Source organism: Morone saxatilis, unplaced genomic scaffold, assembly GCF_004916995.1.
Source record: "Morone saxatilis isolate NCDOM2014 unplaced genomic scaffold, NCSU_SB_2.0 Contig15, whole genome shotgun sequence".
NCBI classification, from domain to species: domain Eukaryota; kingdom Metazoa; phylum Chordata; class Actinopteri; family Moronidae; genus Morone; species Morone saxatilis.
The window spans coordinates 12,760,056-12,775,425 of record NW_023339707.1 but is presented as its reverse complement, the minus strand read 5'-3'; the positions used below and the strand labels follow the sequence as shown (position 1 = coordinate 12,775,425).

General features: G+C 43.3%; 1 protein-coding gene across 2 annotated transcripts in view; it reads right to left on the bottom strand.

The window, feature by feature from the left end:
- Window positions 1-15,370, bottom strand: part of l1cama (L1 cell adhesion molecule, paralog a) — a 36,824-nt gene that overhangs the window by 2,795 nt on the left and 18,659 nt on the right. Inside the window, exons 2-26 of one of the 2 annotated variants that reach the window (XM_035656917.1) lie at window positions 14,996-15,338; window positions 13,801-13,815; window positions 12,037-12,139; window positions 11,349-11,551; window positions 10,234-10,356; window positions 9,657-9,827; window positions 7,985-8,099; window positions 7,453-7,637; window positions 6,653-6,784; window positions 6,424-6,570; window positions 6,219-6,330; window positions 5,686-5,846; window positions 5,437-5,596; window positions 5,018-5,142; window positions 4,732-4,833; window positions 4,042-4,239; window positions 3,885-3,955; window positions 3,560-3,785; window positions 3,340-3,455; window positions 2,720-2,936; window positions 2,264-2,386; window positions 1,825-2,001; window positions 1,619-1,732; window positions 1,261-1,410; window positions 719-850 (exon numbers count right to left, since the gene is read on the bottom strand). In XM_035656917.1, coding sequence (XP_035512810.1) covers window positions 719-850; window positions 1,261-1,410; window positions 1,619-1,732; window positions 1,825-2,001; window positions 2,264-2,386; window positions 2,720-2,936; window positions 3,340-3,455; window positions 3,560-3,785; window positions 3,885-3,955; window positions 4,042-4,239; window positions 4,732-4,833; window positions 5,018-5,142; window positions 5,437-5,596; window positions 5,686-5,846; window positions 6,219-6,330; window positions 6,424-6,570; window positions 6,653-6,784; window positions 7,453-7,637; window positions 7,985-8,099; window positions 9,657-9,827; window positions 10,234-10,356; window positions 11,349-11,551; window positions 12,037-12,139; window positions 13,801-13,815; window positions 14,996-15,122 — 3,505 coding nt within the window. In that variant the 5' untranslated portion in view covers window positions 15,123-15,338. The remainder of the gene's footprint in view (window positions 1-718; window positions 851-1,260; window positions 1,411-1,618; window positions 1,733-1,824; window positions 2,002-2,263; window positions 2,387-2,719; window positions 2,937-3,339; window positions 3,456-3,559; window positions 3,786-3,884; window positions 3,956-4,041; window positions 4,240-4,731; window positions 4,834-5,017; window positions 5,143-5,436; window positions 5,597-5,685; window positions 5,847-6,218; window positions 6,331-6,423; window positions 6,571-6,652; window positions 6,785-7,452; window positions 7,638-7,984; window positions 8,100-9,656; window positions 9,828-10,233; window positions 10,357-11,348; window positions 11,552-12,036; window positions 12,140-13,800; window positions 13,816-14,995; window positions 15,339-15,370) is intronic. The other variant, XM_035656918.1, reaches the window with a different exon arrangement.

The following is a 15,370-nucleotide window of genomic DNA, read 5'->3' as shown; positions in this document are numbered from 1 at the left end:
TGACGTAATTTCTCATCTGGCTTTCAGTGTAATAACGACCACTATGACTATTACTATAAAATTCAAAACAATTTAAATAATGAATTGTTCAGTATTTATTATTAAATTAGTCCTTCCTTTAAGAACAGGCAATTAAGTCTACTTTAAGACGATCCAGCCACTTGTTTCTCCCTGGTGTGGAAAGGGACGAAACGCTGTTGCTTTCCTCTGACCAGCCAGACAGTGGCCTGCAGGTTGCAGTTTCTCTTGTGGTTTGTGATTTTTATTTCACAGTTCTTTTCAGGGCAGAGCTTCTTCCCTACCATCATAATAAAGAAGTGGAGGCTTAGAGGTATGTTTCACTACATGTTTGATGTGAAGGCTGCGAGGGAGAAAGGCGGACACCTGAAAGCCAATTATTTGGAGTTGGAGCCACTATAGGGACCATATAGGGAGCTGTTTGGAGAGAATTGTGCAAGTGTGATCTTATTTTACTTCTTTCCAGTAAGAATAATCTTGTTTACTGTGCATTCCTGTAATTGCTTGACTTGTTTTTCTTGTCATTTTCCTTATGAGAAAGCTTTATTGCTCCAGACTGTCCAGTGTTACCAACAAAGCTCGTGTACAGTTTGATAAAGCAGTTATCTAACATTGTATTGTTATTGCACACAGGCTTAGAAGGAGGAATGAATATAGAGCTGTTCAAGGCCTCAACCATTTTGTATTCATCAACACTTGCCTGAATACTTCCCCCCTTTACTCCTCTTGATAAAGCAGAGGATGAGCAGTATCAGCAGCAGCAGCACGATGGCGCTCACAACACCGATGAACCAGCCCTGTGTTGCAAAGCTTGGCTGCACCTCCGTCACTCCTTCAGAGGGAAAAGAAGAGAGTATGCTTTTTGTAATGGAGAAACAGCATGAAAGTACAAGAGTAGTGGGAAGGATAAAAAAGCTAGAAGAAATGAGATAAAAGAGGGAGAAGGATCTAGAGCAAAACAGACAGAGCATTATGCATGCTGACAGGGTGGCATTTCGCTCGGGAACCAAAGAATACAGCACAATACGCCAAACAAATACAAGTAATGAATCATTTCATATGGCTAACCAAGCTCTCTTTTCAGATAAACACGAGTCTTTGAAAGCACTTCACAAGCAGTGGAGAGAACTGCAAGACACTCTCAGTAGGATCATTCTTTATATTTAGATGTGGGAAGCCCAGAGGAGAGAGCAGAGAAGATGAAAGGAATGAGGATGAATGAAGGAAGAATGCTGATAGTACCTGTTCCTTCTGTGTCGATGTCAGTCTCCCAGAAGGTGGTGTTGCTGTAGGAGAAGCGTAGACGATAATGAGAGCCAGGAGTCAGGCCCTGGAGTTGGTAGAAAGACTGAGAGGAGTTCACCTTCTCTGTCCTCTTCCAATTACTGCCATCTGCAGAGACATGACATAAATGAAATGTTATGACTAACTTCTGATCCCTGAAGGAAAAGAACAAGGTACAACACATATAGTGTTGGGCTATGGGATTTCACGCCCTTGCAAGGTTCCCTGTCCCTGAAAGGGAGCCTTGATTTTCCTTTTCATTGTTTACTAATGCAATGAGGTTTTCTCTAAGCACTTATTAGTGTAGATGTTGTACCATTTTTGTTGAGGTAGAGGATCTGGAAGCTAACATTCCTGTGTCTCTTCTTGGCCACCCAGCTGAAGTTGACTGAGTTTTCCCCCACAGATGTAGTGATGTTGGCAGGAGGTGCTGCAAGACATTCAGACCAATCACATTCTTGATCTAGTACAACCTGTTCCTTTACGAGTCAGATCTGCAATGAAGAAGAATTGGCTTTGTACCTCCATCCAGCATGGTGGCACCCTCCCTCTTGATGGGCTCTCCATCCCCTGCGTGAGTGCGGCCCCTTAAGTAGAAGCGGTAGTGGCTGTGACGGTCCAGGCTCTTCAGGGTGAGGTGGTTGACTGTGGGGTCGTCTATTGTTTCTACCTGCATGGGGCTGTCATCACTCTCCACAACTGACCACAGCACAGCCAAAAAAACATTCAATCACTACTTGATCTTCAACACATCGTTATGGGTGACATGTGACTGACTGATGAGCATCGTTAAGAGGCTTTGCTTCTGACATATTTCTAGTGTTATTGATTTAGCGGGAAATGTATCGGTTGGTGTCATTCGCACTGATGTTTTTACTGATATCTTTCATGCAGCACTTATTAAACAGAATGTACCAAATGTTGGTTATTTTGTAGGTGTAAGGGTGTAAACAATGCTCACTCTGCTGGTACTGCAGTAGATATCCAATGAGGACTCCATTGGGCTGTCCAGGAGGCGTCCAGCGGAGGGTCATTTCTGTCTCTGACGGGCTGTCCAGCATGAGGGATGTGGGAGGACCAGGTACTAGCAGCAACACAAACAGCCCTGATTAAAATGCACTCAGCTTAAAAGGCATTATTATACTTATTTGACCTACTGTATTCCCCCAACACCTGCCTGCTCAATAATATCTATCCCTGCATCAGTTTCACGCTCTATCTCTTTACTGTCATTCTCTGGAGAACAGTGTCATTCCCTCTGTTGTTACCCACTATCCACCCCTCCCCTTCTCCCATCCTGCTCCATCTTTCTCTCCGTCTGTAATTTAACATCTTTGCCCACTTTATCTATCACCACCCCCCACTTCAGCCTTGTCGCCCTTCCGTCCCCAATTTATTCTCTCTTTCTCATTCTCACCTCCCTCTTCAGTCTTGAAGGACAGCGGCTCTGAGGGGGGTCCCTCTCCCTTGTTGTTGAACACAGTGACGGCCAGGGTATATTCGGAGTATGGTCTGAGATCACTGATCACCTTCTTCTCCTCGCTGGCCCCAGTCTCCACCACCACAGTGCTCTCTGACTCCTTGGCCCTCCGGCCTCGATGGGGTCTCCTGAAGCCGGTTCTGGTCAAGTAGATCTGGACCCCAGAAATAATTTGAATTTTAAACATTTCATACACTTCTTATGCTAAATTAATTTCATATCATGGCTGTATTGAGTGATGTCATCAGACCTGAAGAAACATTTACTTTTATTAGTGAAAAAATATAGCGTACGGCTTTGGTGTTGAATGGAACATGCATCAAAGACCCAACCGAGAGAAAGAGAAGCAGTGCCACTGAAGTGTGAAACATTTTGAAGGTTAGATCATCTAAAATTTTATAAAAAGACTTTATTCTTCACAACCTTGAAACTCAAGAGAACTCCGAGGCCCTTGCCAAGCTAAGATCTGGCTGCCTCTGCTGCAAACCCAATGTATGCATTATTCATGAGCACAGGATCTGAATATCTTAGACCAAACAGAGATACAGGATCAGTACCTTGTATCCCAGCAGGTGTCCTCTGACCGTCTCTTTGTCTACTGCTGCCCAGGTCACCCTGATGGTAGTGCTGTTCATTAGTACAACACCCACATCCATTGGAGCCTCCAATGGAACTGAGAGACAACGAGAGAAAGAATACAACGTTGAAGTATTCCCAGTGAAAGAAAATGGTATTGCTGAAAAACTGCTTAACAACCGATTTTTTAATATATCTTACAATCTTCTCCTGAGTAGCCAATGACGGGGTCTGGTGCAGGTCCGTCCCCTTTTTCATTGACAGCCTGAACTTTGATCTCAAAGGCAGAAAAGTTGCCAATGTCACTGACTGTGAATGGTGGTGCAGTTGTGTAGTTGGTGTGCCATTTGGGCCCGCTGCCCACCACTCGCCTCCACAGCACCCGGTACTTGAAGTTAGGTCCGTTGAAGTTACGTTTGTCCATGTCCTGCAGTGATGGGAACAGCAGTCAATAAGGCACAATCCCCTTTTTTCTGATTTGTCTGATAATGCTTTAGATAATTGCACATTCAGGTAACAGATGTACCTCCCAGGTGATGACCAGGGTATCCGGGTCTCTGGACTCACTCCTAACATCTTCAGGGTTATTGTCTGGAGCTGTGATTGAAAACAAGTTCAGTGTTGTGACCCTTGGGGTTCATTTTGAGAATAAAAACTTGTGGTTAAGAAAAACTGTCTCTAACCTTCAGCAGGTGTGTTGTGGATTTCAGATGGCTTGCTGGGGTCGCTCTTGTCCACATCATTGATGGCAATGACCCGGAAGCGGTAGGACATGTAGGGCCACAGAGAGAGGCTAGCACGCTTCTTATTCCCTCCTACTTTCTTCAGCTCTTCCCAGCCCCTCTGCTTCAAAGCTTGGTCCTCAAACTCAATCACATACTCTGCAGAGAGAGAGAGAGAGAGAGAGAGAGAGAGAGAGTCAAGGAGAGATGGGGGAAGACAGGAGGTAAACAATAAGAAGGAAGCAATAGAAACATAAACACTTAGTGAAACTATGAGCTTTACAAGTCTGATGCTGAAGATCAAATAATAATCCTGCCCAAGTAATGAAAACAGAGCAGCCTTTCATTTTGCCAGAGGGAGATAAATTATATGTGGTTGTTGCTCTGAGTGTTGGAGTTAGACAAGATGAAAAGTTCTATGTTTGTATTTGTGTGTGTGTGTGTGCGTGTGTGTGTGTGTGTGTGTGTCAGTGCATATTCTCACTTAGGCTCTAGTGTAAACGTCAGGATCTCAGCAGGAAAAATTACACATTTTCTTAAAACCCAAAAGTTGAATCACCATCCATATAAAGCAGTTTTAGCACTGAACAGAAGGAAAACAGAGAAAGCATGAGGTAGGTGTGTGCAGATGTGTGTTTGTCTGTACTATACCTAGCACAGGGCTGTTGTGGTCATCTCCAGGAGTCCAGCTGAGGGTGACTGCACGATGCTTAGGGTCAGTGATCTGGAGGAGGACAGGAGGGTCTGGACGATCTAAAGGGGACAACAATAATATTATTACCACAACTACCTGCACACAGCAAGTTTAAACAAATAGGTCTCTCTAATTGTGAGAAAAAATATTTCTCTGAAAAATTGTGCATATATTGTCTAGGCCTGTTGTATATTCAGACACATGCTGGTAATTGATCATACAGTATGTGATCAGTGATCTTACCACATAACGTGAGGGTGCTGTTGGCATCAGCCATGTCCAGCTTAGTGATGACCTGACAGGTGTACACGCCCTCATCCCCTGGTTCCACATTAGCTATTATCAGGTCTGATCCATCAAATGTGTATCTGAGGAAATATGGTCATCATTGTTATCCTCATCTTTCTTTCTTTCAATCATGACCAACTTTTATCACATTTGTCTCTACCTCATCATCTCTAAAAAAAGGAATATGTCAGATGCAATGCATGAAGGATCAGAAGCTAATTTGTAAACACTGTTCTTGGTTGGCGTAAAGTAAGAGAGAGTAAAACAATTAAACAAACATATAAAACAAAAATGGATAAAATAATCATCCTTTCAGCAATTTCTAACATTATCATATTTTTTGTCCATTCTGTATGTGAAGGATTTAGTCTTACTTTTCATCACTGTGGGACTCAGAGAGATTCTGGCCGTTCTTTTTCCACTGAATGGATGGAGAGCTGAGTTTGGAGTCAACAAGGAACTGGCAAGTGAAGATTGCTGTGTTTCCAGGCTGCACCTTCAGAGCCTGTGGGGGTGACAGGATCACTGTCCTGTCTGGAGGAGAAAGCAAGGAGACATACAATGCTGAGACAAGCTGCATGAGGTGCAAATAACATTAGCTGCTAAGGGAGTGTCTCACTCACTGAGCACTTCCAGCTCGGCACTGACAGACAAGTTGCTGTTCACTACAAAGCAAGTGTAGGTGCCCTTGTCGTTGTGGGTGACATTAAAGATCTCAAGCCCCCCGGTGGTGAGTTGGTTAACTCTGGGATCTGCCAGAAGGGAGGCGGTGCTGTCGCTCTCCCTGGATAGGACACACACACACACACACACACACACACACACACCCAAAAAGACACATTAGAAACTTGGCAAGCAGAGTCAGAAATAAACCTTTTAAGCTACCGCAGGTGCTGAGGAATTTACCAGTTCATTCACCACTTGGCCTATTTCACCAGAAAGAACAAAGCCTGGTTAGATACTTACCACACTAACATTCACAGCCCAGATGTAACAGCATTTGCTTGTTAATTTATGCATATGACGAGCTACATACGCAAAAATTTCACCTCTGGGAAATTGTTAATATGAAAATCTTTCAGACACACTAGAATACACAATACAATACAGTGCAACAGAACACAAGGGAACAGAATAAGGTGATCATGTGCCTCACCATATGACTTTAGGTTTAGGAGAGCCAAATGTTTCACACTCCAGTGAAGCCTTCTGGCCCTCTGCAGCTGTGTATTGATTCCCATCCTCAGTAAGGATCTGGGGAGGCAGCTCTGAAACAACACACACAAAGGGAAATGAGACACACACAGACGACATACTCATATAACTGTTTAATCAGTGACATGTACAAAGCAAACATTTACCAATGACATAGACGTTGGCGTTGGTGAGGATGGTTCCATGCTTGTTGGAGGCCTGGCACTGGTAGATGGCAGTGTCTCCAAAGTTGACATCTTCAAGTATTAGAGATCCGCTCGGCATCAGAGAACGTCTGGTGTCCTTGTCGGTTGCTGTTGAAAAAACACATGGTCAACACGCATATTCAAGGTAATGTGTTGATGTTTGTAGTTACAGGTGGGTCTGTGCACTTACCTGAGAGAGGGATCCCGTTTATGGTCCAGCTGATGGTAGGAGAGGGGATGCCGTCTGCCTGGCAGTCTAGTTTAACAGTCTCACCTGGGGCATATAACTGACTGACTGGCTCAATGGTCCAGTAGGGAGACGCTACAAGGGGCAAAATATATTAATAAGACATTATGTTATTGAGTTATAAAATACCAAACCTTAACAAAAGACAGCACTCAGTGAGACTGATGGGTTGAGATTGATAGGTCACACCCTACAAGTTGTCTCAAAAATGGAGCCACTGACCACTAAACTGTTTTACAAATCAAGGTCAATTTACTAGTCACAGCAAGTACTGCTCAGCTTGTGACAGTTGTATAATGTCTTCTTCTCTTTGTCAAGAGGAAATTCACCCGGGTATGTCAGCTTGGGCTTAGAGAACAAGCTTTTTACAGAAAGCCTGCAAACAAGGGCATAGGCTTTCTGTTAAGGCTTTAAAAATGTGCATATTAACTCAGCAGGGATCTAACGAAAGATGCTATCTGGTTGCATCATGGGTACTACAGGAGTTTGACCTATACTAGTACTAAAAGTCAGATATCTCTTCTGGCTAATTTTCATCTGACTCTTCCAAGTGCCCTAAGTAGTGAAGTACTTTTACAACCTTTGCCTAACAACAAAAATGACAGATCATGATTTTCCACTTTGTAGTTACATTATATTGTATACATGATGCTCAATACATGATGCTCAAATCATCCTTATTTCACATGCAATGTGGTAAATATAGTATAATAGTATAGTATAGTATAATAGATGTGCCTTACCTTCCACAGTCACAAAGTAAGTGTGTGTGGCCTTCCCTTGAGAGTTCTCAGCTATACACTGGTACTCGCCCCCGTCACTCTCAGAGATATTACTGAAGCGCAGCCGGCGGTTGAACATTTCTTTAGTGGTCCGAGATTCAAACAGCTCGCCGTCCTTCCTCAGCCATGTCACTTTGGGAGTTGGGCTGAAGAAAAGGAGAGAGGGGGGGAAGATGCATTAGATGCAAGAGACAAAGGGGTGAATGAAACCGAGAGAGGAGAAATAGACGTGAGGAATATTGTTTGACAGTGTGACATTAAAATGAATGACATGCACAGTGAAAAGAGAAGAAATGTATGAAAATGAGAAGGCAGCAATAACAGAGTTGGCAGGAGAAAGCAAAAGATAGACAATGGAATGAGGAGAGTGTAGGGAGGTAGCAAGAGGGGAGAGGAGATGGACGTGAGACAGGTAAGATTGATTAAAAGGAGTGGCTCAAGTTTTCTGACGATGGGGGCAGTAACATGCACATATGAACAAACAGATACTCACAGGCCTTGTACGATGCACTCAAGCTCAATTGTCTGGCCCCTGAGGGCATGGTAAGTGCTGTGGCTTTCAGTAGGTCTCATCATGTGGGGCCTCCTGTTCCGCAGTACAGAGTTGGCTGGAGAAAGAGAGTTGGAAACACAAAGACGAAGAGAAAGATTCATACATATGTATGGGTAAATTTCAAATTGCCGTGCTGCTGACACAGCAGCCACCTAAGTAACTCAGACACACAAAGATGCAGGGTGTGGAATCGTGTGGCGAAGACTTTACCTTTCTAAAAACCCATCATCATACAGATTTTCTAGACACACACATACAGAGAGGTCTCATGTTAACATGTGCTCATCTTTCTGACCTCTAGTTGGGCCACAGATGCTGGCAGCCACATCTCAGTGTGAGCTGCATCTCATTACCACTGGACTGAGGAGGTGATGGGCCCCCTGCTGGCTTTGGGATCGTGTACTGGACACGGTACTGCTTCGGTCAGCACAACATGCCACCACATGGGGGTGAGTTGACTTTGGTTTAACTATGGGGCCTCAGTGGTTCTCAACAAATTGCCATGCTGACTATTTATCACACTGAATGTGCCGATTTGATATAAAGACATATACAGTTTTATTTACAAAACTAAATATACGCATTAAGGACAGTGTAAACTACATCTTAAAGGTTCAGTTCACCCAAATTACAAAGATCATATATTTAGCCATGCTGGCAGCATAGCTCTAGGGATGGCAATGTTTGTCTGTCCACCACTTTCTTTCTGACTGATATTACTCATCAATGTATGGATGGATTAAGATTTGGTACATATATCTCTGATTCCCAGACAATGAATACTACCCTCTGACTTTTTCTCTAACATGAGGTTGACATTTCTAGTTTTGAGAAAAATGTTTGAACAGCTATCGGACGGATTGCCATGAAATTTGAATTGCCATGAAGACATTAATGTTGCCCTCAGGATGAATTGTAATAACTTTGCTGATCCTCTGACCTTTCACCTAGCGCCATCATCAGGTCAAAATCTTTATCTGTTTAATGATCATCAATTCTGTTTAGTGCAAATTTCAGCATGCTAACACGCTACAAATGGTAAGCACTGTACCTGCTCCACATCATTATGTTAGCATTGTCATTGTGAACACGTTAGCATGCTGTCATTAGCGTTTACCTCTAATCACCACTGTGCCTAAGTGCAGCCTCACAGAGCTGCAGACCCTTAGCCATCTTTAACCTTTCACTACTCAAACTATTTTACATGGAGGAAAATGTCCCTTTAAAAACTGTTTAGCGTGTTCTGTCAAGTGTTTCTGGATAGAAATGTTGCTGCTGAATTTTTAAAATGCAATTTGTCAGTGAGGCAACAGAAATCTCAGATGCAGGAATTTCAAACCCCAAACCTATCTGCTAGTCTAGATAGCACTAGAGATATAGGTGAGAAAATATATAATAATAATACATGCATTGTGATTGATACTGACCTGCACCTCCCATGAAATAACATTTTTGGAAAAGGTTTGTACACCTGTAATGTTTATTTTCTTCCTCATATGGTAGTAACATCATACTTTATTGCTTTAAAGTCTGAATAAAAGCAGTCTTAGCCTGAAGATGCTGGAATTCAGTTCAGCTGAGATCAGATCAGTTGATCCAGAGTAAAACTCACAGGGGTTGACAGTAAGAGTGATGGGTTCCTTTGCCAGAATGGTTCGAGTTGCAAGGTACTGGACATTGCAGGTGTAGTCATCCCGGCTGTCTTCAGTTGTCAAATAGGCAAAGTAGAGGTTGCCATCCTTCCCCACTACTACCCGCTCACTCAGCAGGATATGGTGTAGCCCTGTGGAGAGAGGGAGGGAGGAAATGAGAAAGAGAACAAGACAGAAAATGATGACAGATAGAGGCAGCAAAAAAAAAGAGAAACAAGGGAAATTGAAAGAAGAGCTTAACGGCAGAATAAAATAGTGAGAGAAAAAATAAGAGATAGGCAAAAAGATACAATAGGATGAGAGAAATAGAAAAAATATAATACATAGATGTCAGAGAATGGGGGTAAGAATAGACTCAGCTTGAAAGGAACTTCTGGACATTCAGAAAGAAAAATATTGTTTCAGAAATAAATAATCAACTACCCCTCTATGGTGTGATAAAAGTGGACAACAAAAGGACAGATAGATTGTCTAAGTGGATAATGTATTGAGGAGACAGGAAGGATGTCATGGAGGGAGAGATGGAAAGGTACTCACTCCAGTCCATCCAGTGAATGATAGGCTCCATAGAGCTCTGCGGGGGGTTGCACTTCAGAACCATACTGTTTCCCTCTTCAGCCTTCAAACTAACCTTTTTTTCTTTCTGCTGTGTTGGGGGAGCTAAAGGGAGGCAAGTGAGGAAAAACCTGTTATTGTACTTAGATACACACACAAACATGTACACAACCACCTGTACACACATTTACTGCATCATGTAATGATTTCCTCAGGCAATCCTCAGCACAAGTCAGCTTCAACACGCATTGCAGTGGATAAGGAGTGTATTTATAAATCCCCATTTGAGGAACTTTAAGGATTTGCGCAAAAGCACAAAAAGAGAAGGCAACTAGTTGTCTTTTGACTTGCGGAGGTAGAATGACGTGATTTGTCAGTCATATGTGTGCCCCCCTCCCCTCCCCTCCTCTCTGCACATTGTTGATAACCCCACAGGAGCTACTGAAGAGTGCTTCACATGACATCAACTCAAGAGCGTTTCTGGGGAAACCGTTGTCAGGGAAACTGTGAAGGAAGGAGGTCGCCCAGGAGAGAGCCAGTCACACAGGTGGATGGATACACGGAGGTGCTCTTTACTTTTGCCCAGGGGCCCCGTGTGTGTGTGTGCCTGTGTGTGAATATATGCTGATTATTATGTTATTGCATGTAATTATGTTCTGGGTGGCAGTATACTGGGAGCTCGCGGTTGTGAGTCTCCATCTGCTAACAAATGAGCTCTTTATAAAGCAGAGCAAGGAAAATGTTTATACGTGGGCTCCACTCCCAGCTTTGTAAATCGCTGTGTTATTGCTGATAAAACCAACAACAACACAGCTCGCATCGAATCTAGACCTTGAAGGCATTTACAGGAGCGCTAACACTGAAACTGACATCTATAAAAGACATGTAGCTCCTCTGAAAACACATCAGAGGATGTTGGTTTAGTTTGATCCTATTTCCAATGGTGTGATTCATCTCTCAAATGATTACAAATTAGCAAATGCTCACTGAGCTTGACAGAATTTGAATACTTCAATTACTAATGTTTAAAATTAATGACCCTTTCTCAATGGTCAGTGTTTTTTTTTGGGATGAATCAGCCATCAGCTTGTTCTTACCATCAGTGTTGAGTATGGCCTCGTTAGAGACGGCTGTCCCCAGCTCGTTGGATGCGTAGCAGACATATTTGCCTTGGTACTGCTTCAGGGTGTCCACAGTATTACTCAGTGTATAGAATGCAGATGAGCCAGAGCGCTCAGAAACCTTCAGCTCTGGGTCACTGCCGGGGTCAAACTCCTCTCCATCCTTTGTCCATCGGAAACTTGAGCAAAAAAAAAGAAAATCAGCAACATGAATGACAGGAAATAATTTCCTTGCTTTTGACAAAAAGAAAATTTCAACACATGTGAGATGCCCTTACATGTCAGTGAATTTGAGGACACAAATGAATTACTGAAAAATTTACACTAGATGCCCCAGTGGGACTCATAAGCTTGTGCTGTGTAATTGCGATATTCATCTTTTCCTTGGCAATTGGAGCAGTTTTCCACTTCAGAGCAGCTAAGACACTCTGAAAAGATTGCTCGAGGGCTTAATGACATTTATCCCTGGTTGAAATGAGAACTCTGACTGGGAGAATCTGTGCTCTTGTGTAATACTAATATGTAGATGTCAGCCTAACAAGGAGACGTAAGGTCACTGTTCTCAGTTGTCTAAAAAGATAAATGGTGGCTAGGCTCCTCCATGACTAATATAGCATCTTCAGACTTTATGTGTTTGTGCGGACGTGTGTGTTTGCTGACTAACATCGGTAAAGGGTTGCCGGTGGCTTCACAGGTCATGACGAGGTCTTCAACACTAAAGACAGTGACAGACTCCGGCTGTGTGGTGATCATTGGAGGCCTCTTGACTGCAAGGACCAAAAACAGAGTTACTGCTGTCACAATACCTTAATATAAAAAGTATAGAATTATAAAGCACACACATATATGGCTTAAATGCACATACATGAGACACATGCACACACTGCTGCAGTCTTCACATGACCTTCTTTCATTCTGAATGCTGCTGCAATAACTCTAGCTATGACATACACACATAAATCACCCTTGTGTAACACACACATCATCAGCACAGAAAAAACACAGATACCAATCATTTTCATAGTTCAGTAACAGCTGCCGATAAGCAAAGTCAATATCACTTAAAAAAACTCCCCAGAGAAAGAGATGAAATGTAGGCCGAGGAAAATAGGAAGAGAGCAGGCAAAGAAAATGGGCTGGGATGAGAGGAAATTGATATAGCATAATGTAAGAGGGAGAGTTCGTGTAAAAGAGATATACAGCACTGCTCCCTCGATGAGACTGAGAAAGAGGGAGAGCAAGGGAAAGAGTCTGTGGGGAAATGAAGCAGGGATTTTCAAAGGAGAAAAAGTAATGACCACCAGAAGAGGTTTCTCTCCCTCTGTCGCCACTGTCCATAACAACCATAAAGCAAAGCCTCGATAACAGACTCATAAAAACCAACATGCTGGTTCAATACAGTAGTCGACCCAAATCCCAGCATGTTTGATTTTTCCACATGCTTTATGGCCCATGTCGTGTTTTTATGTTTTGCTTTTCAATACTTATAGACAGAAATTTAAATCTTTTTCACTACATAGCTTCAGTAGCTACACACTGGCTGTTTGCAGTGGAATAGAGGTCACAGCTTGATACTTGTTGGTAGAGTCTTTAATTTGACTTTAAGGGAAAGAGACAGAGCCTCGAGTCAGAGATGAATTTACATTATGTAGGTAAATGGGTAAAGGAGGACACAGGATGGAGGGGGGGCTGCGGTAGTTGAGGAGAAGGCGATGGAGATAAAGAGCTGAGCAGACAGGGAAGATGGATGCAAGTGCAGTGAAGAGAGAGCACATGCAGAGCAACATAAAAACTGAGCAAAGGGAGACAGAGATAAAAGGAAAAAACAAACAAGGGGTATATTCACAGAGATTAAAAAAAAAAGGCACTTCAGGAAACTGAGGGAATTTAATGAAAGAATTCCCACTGATAGAGGAAATAAGCCCATTTCCTCGGCTGATCAAATTGAAGTTCGGGCTGCGGGCGCTGCTCCATTATTGGCAAAGGAGGAGGAGAGGAGCCTGTGCTTAGTGCTTTAACTCCTCTTTATTTCCCCGTGTCTTTGATCTGACAGCCCTGCGTCCTTACAGACAGCAGCTACTCACACTTCCTCCTTCCTGCTCCTACAGGGATCTCACCTAATGGGAGCCAACGGGGCTAAATACACACCCACATACAGAAACAGGCGCACGAAAACAGGTGCATGTTCACAATACCACACATGCACATCCTCACATACAACACGCACTGAAACACTGATACACACACAGGCATAACACTGCAAATGCACACTAATCCAAGATTCATCTAAGGGCAGCACAGTGAAACAGGACTTTTACTGTGTGCTGGATGGGAAATAGCCTCTTTGGCATAATGAAAGTGTTTACAATAAGCTTTGCCAGTGCCTGCATTAGGGCAGATAGACGTCAATAAAGTTAAAAGCACTTACGATTACTTATGTGGTCTGTTAGTCCACAGTGGTGGCCAGAGAAAAGGCAATGAGGGAAAATATTTTAGTCATAATAAACAAGAAGGAAAAAGAGATTTTAGTTAAATATACTCACAGGCTGACAGAGAAAGAGAGAGAGAGATATACAATTATAATACAACAATTATGATACATGGACAATAAAGCAGTGTAATGTCTCCTGTAATGGAGCATAGCTTTTAACCTCTGCCTCCTTGACACAGATTCAAACACATCTCCTTTATTGATCCCCATCACTGCCTCAGTGACACTCATTGACATGGCAGAGGCTCACTAATTGAAAGGCAGGGGACACCTTGACCTTTTAAATCTTTGACCTGCTACTCCCTTCATGCCCCTCGGCCCTCTCACCCCTGTGTCATCTCGCCCCTTCAGGGATTAGATTGGGCGATTTACTGCATCTCATTAACATTTGTAAGTTATGCGTGTGTGAGAGCACGTGTGTGCAATTGCTTGTTTGTACACACAGGTTTTTAAATCTGTGTGGGTGGTGAAGGACTGTGACTCACTGCAATAGTCTTAGATAAAATGTGCACAACAACAGCAGCAGTGGAAACAATATTCTCTCTCTCAATATTCTCTCTCTCTTTCTTTCTCCTCTTCCTTCCATTGGAGCTCTGTGGGCAGGCCAGTAGCAGCAGAGGAGATGAAGATCAATTTCCCTGCAGGGCCACAAGCTCAGCTGTACTTCTAATGCCCACATATTGCATTGAGGAGGAGGACGAAATGAGAGCGAGTGAGGAAAAACCTTGCTGGACTTTTGTTGTACAACTCAATTGTTGATTAAATTACTGCCCAATCAGATTCTGGTTTGCACCAAGGCAACCAGATCAATAGTGGGACTAATCAATGCAGTATGAGGGGATCAATTACAAAGTAATTAGACGCACCACAGGCACAGACCTGACCAAAAAAACCTCAGACAGTGTAGTATTTCGAGCATAAAAGCGCAATCCAAGCCTGAACATTGAGGTTACTGAAAGAGAAACACATGTTTGCTCAGTGCTCATTTGCACTAATTAATCATGATGAAAGATCATTATTAGTGTGCTTTGATGAATCAACAATGTAATTAACACAACAAATAGATCTTTGAACCTCATGGGAGTGTTCGGCTACCATTGTTATGAATGGTGCAATATGAATCTGTACTCACAGTTGGAGGGTATGTCTATGGCTGCTTGGCTGGGCTGGGCAGCGAGGGAGAGGAGGAGGAGGAGTTGGAGGAGGTGTGAGGAGCACTGCCCCCTACTGCCAACCTGCTGTCGCTGCGTGTGAGGCATTGCTCACTGTCCCATCAAAGTCCCACCTGCTCACACACACGTACAGTAAAATGCGCACAGAGGGCAACCTCACACACACACACTCGTGCAGAGCAAGTGTGAGGCTATGTTTCCAGGAGGCCTCGGCTTTGCCTCGTACGTCTTTGGTCCCTCTTGTCTTCTCTCTTTTTTTTTCCTTCTTTAGGTCAGGTCCACGCCCTCCTGCTGGTCTCCTCTCTGAAAGATGAAGGGAGGGAGGGGGGGGGGGG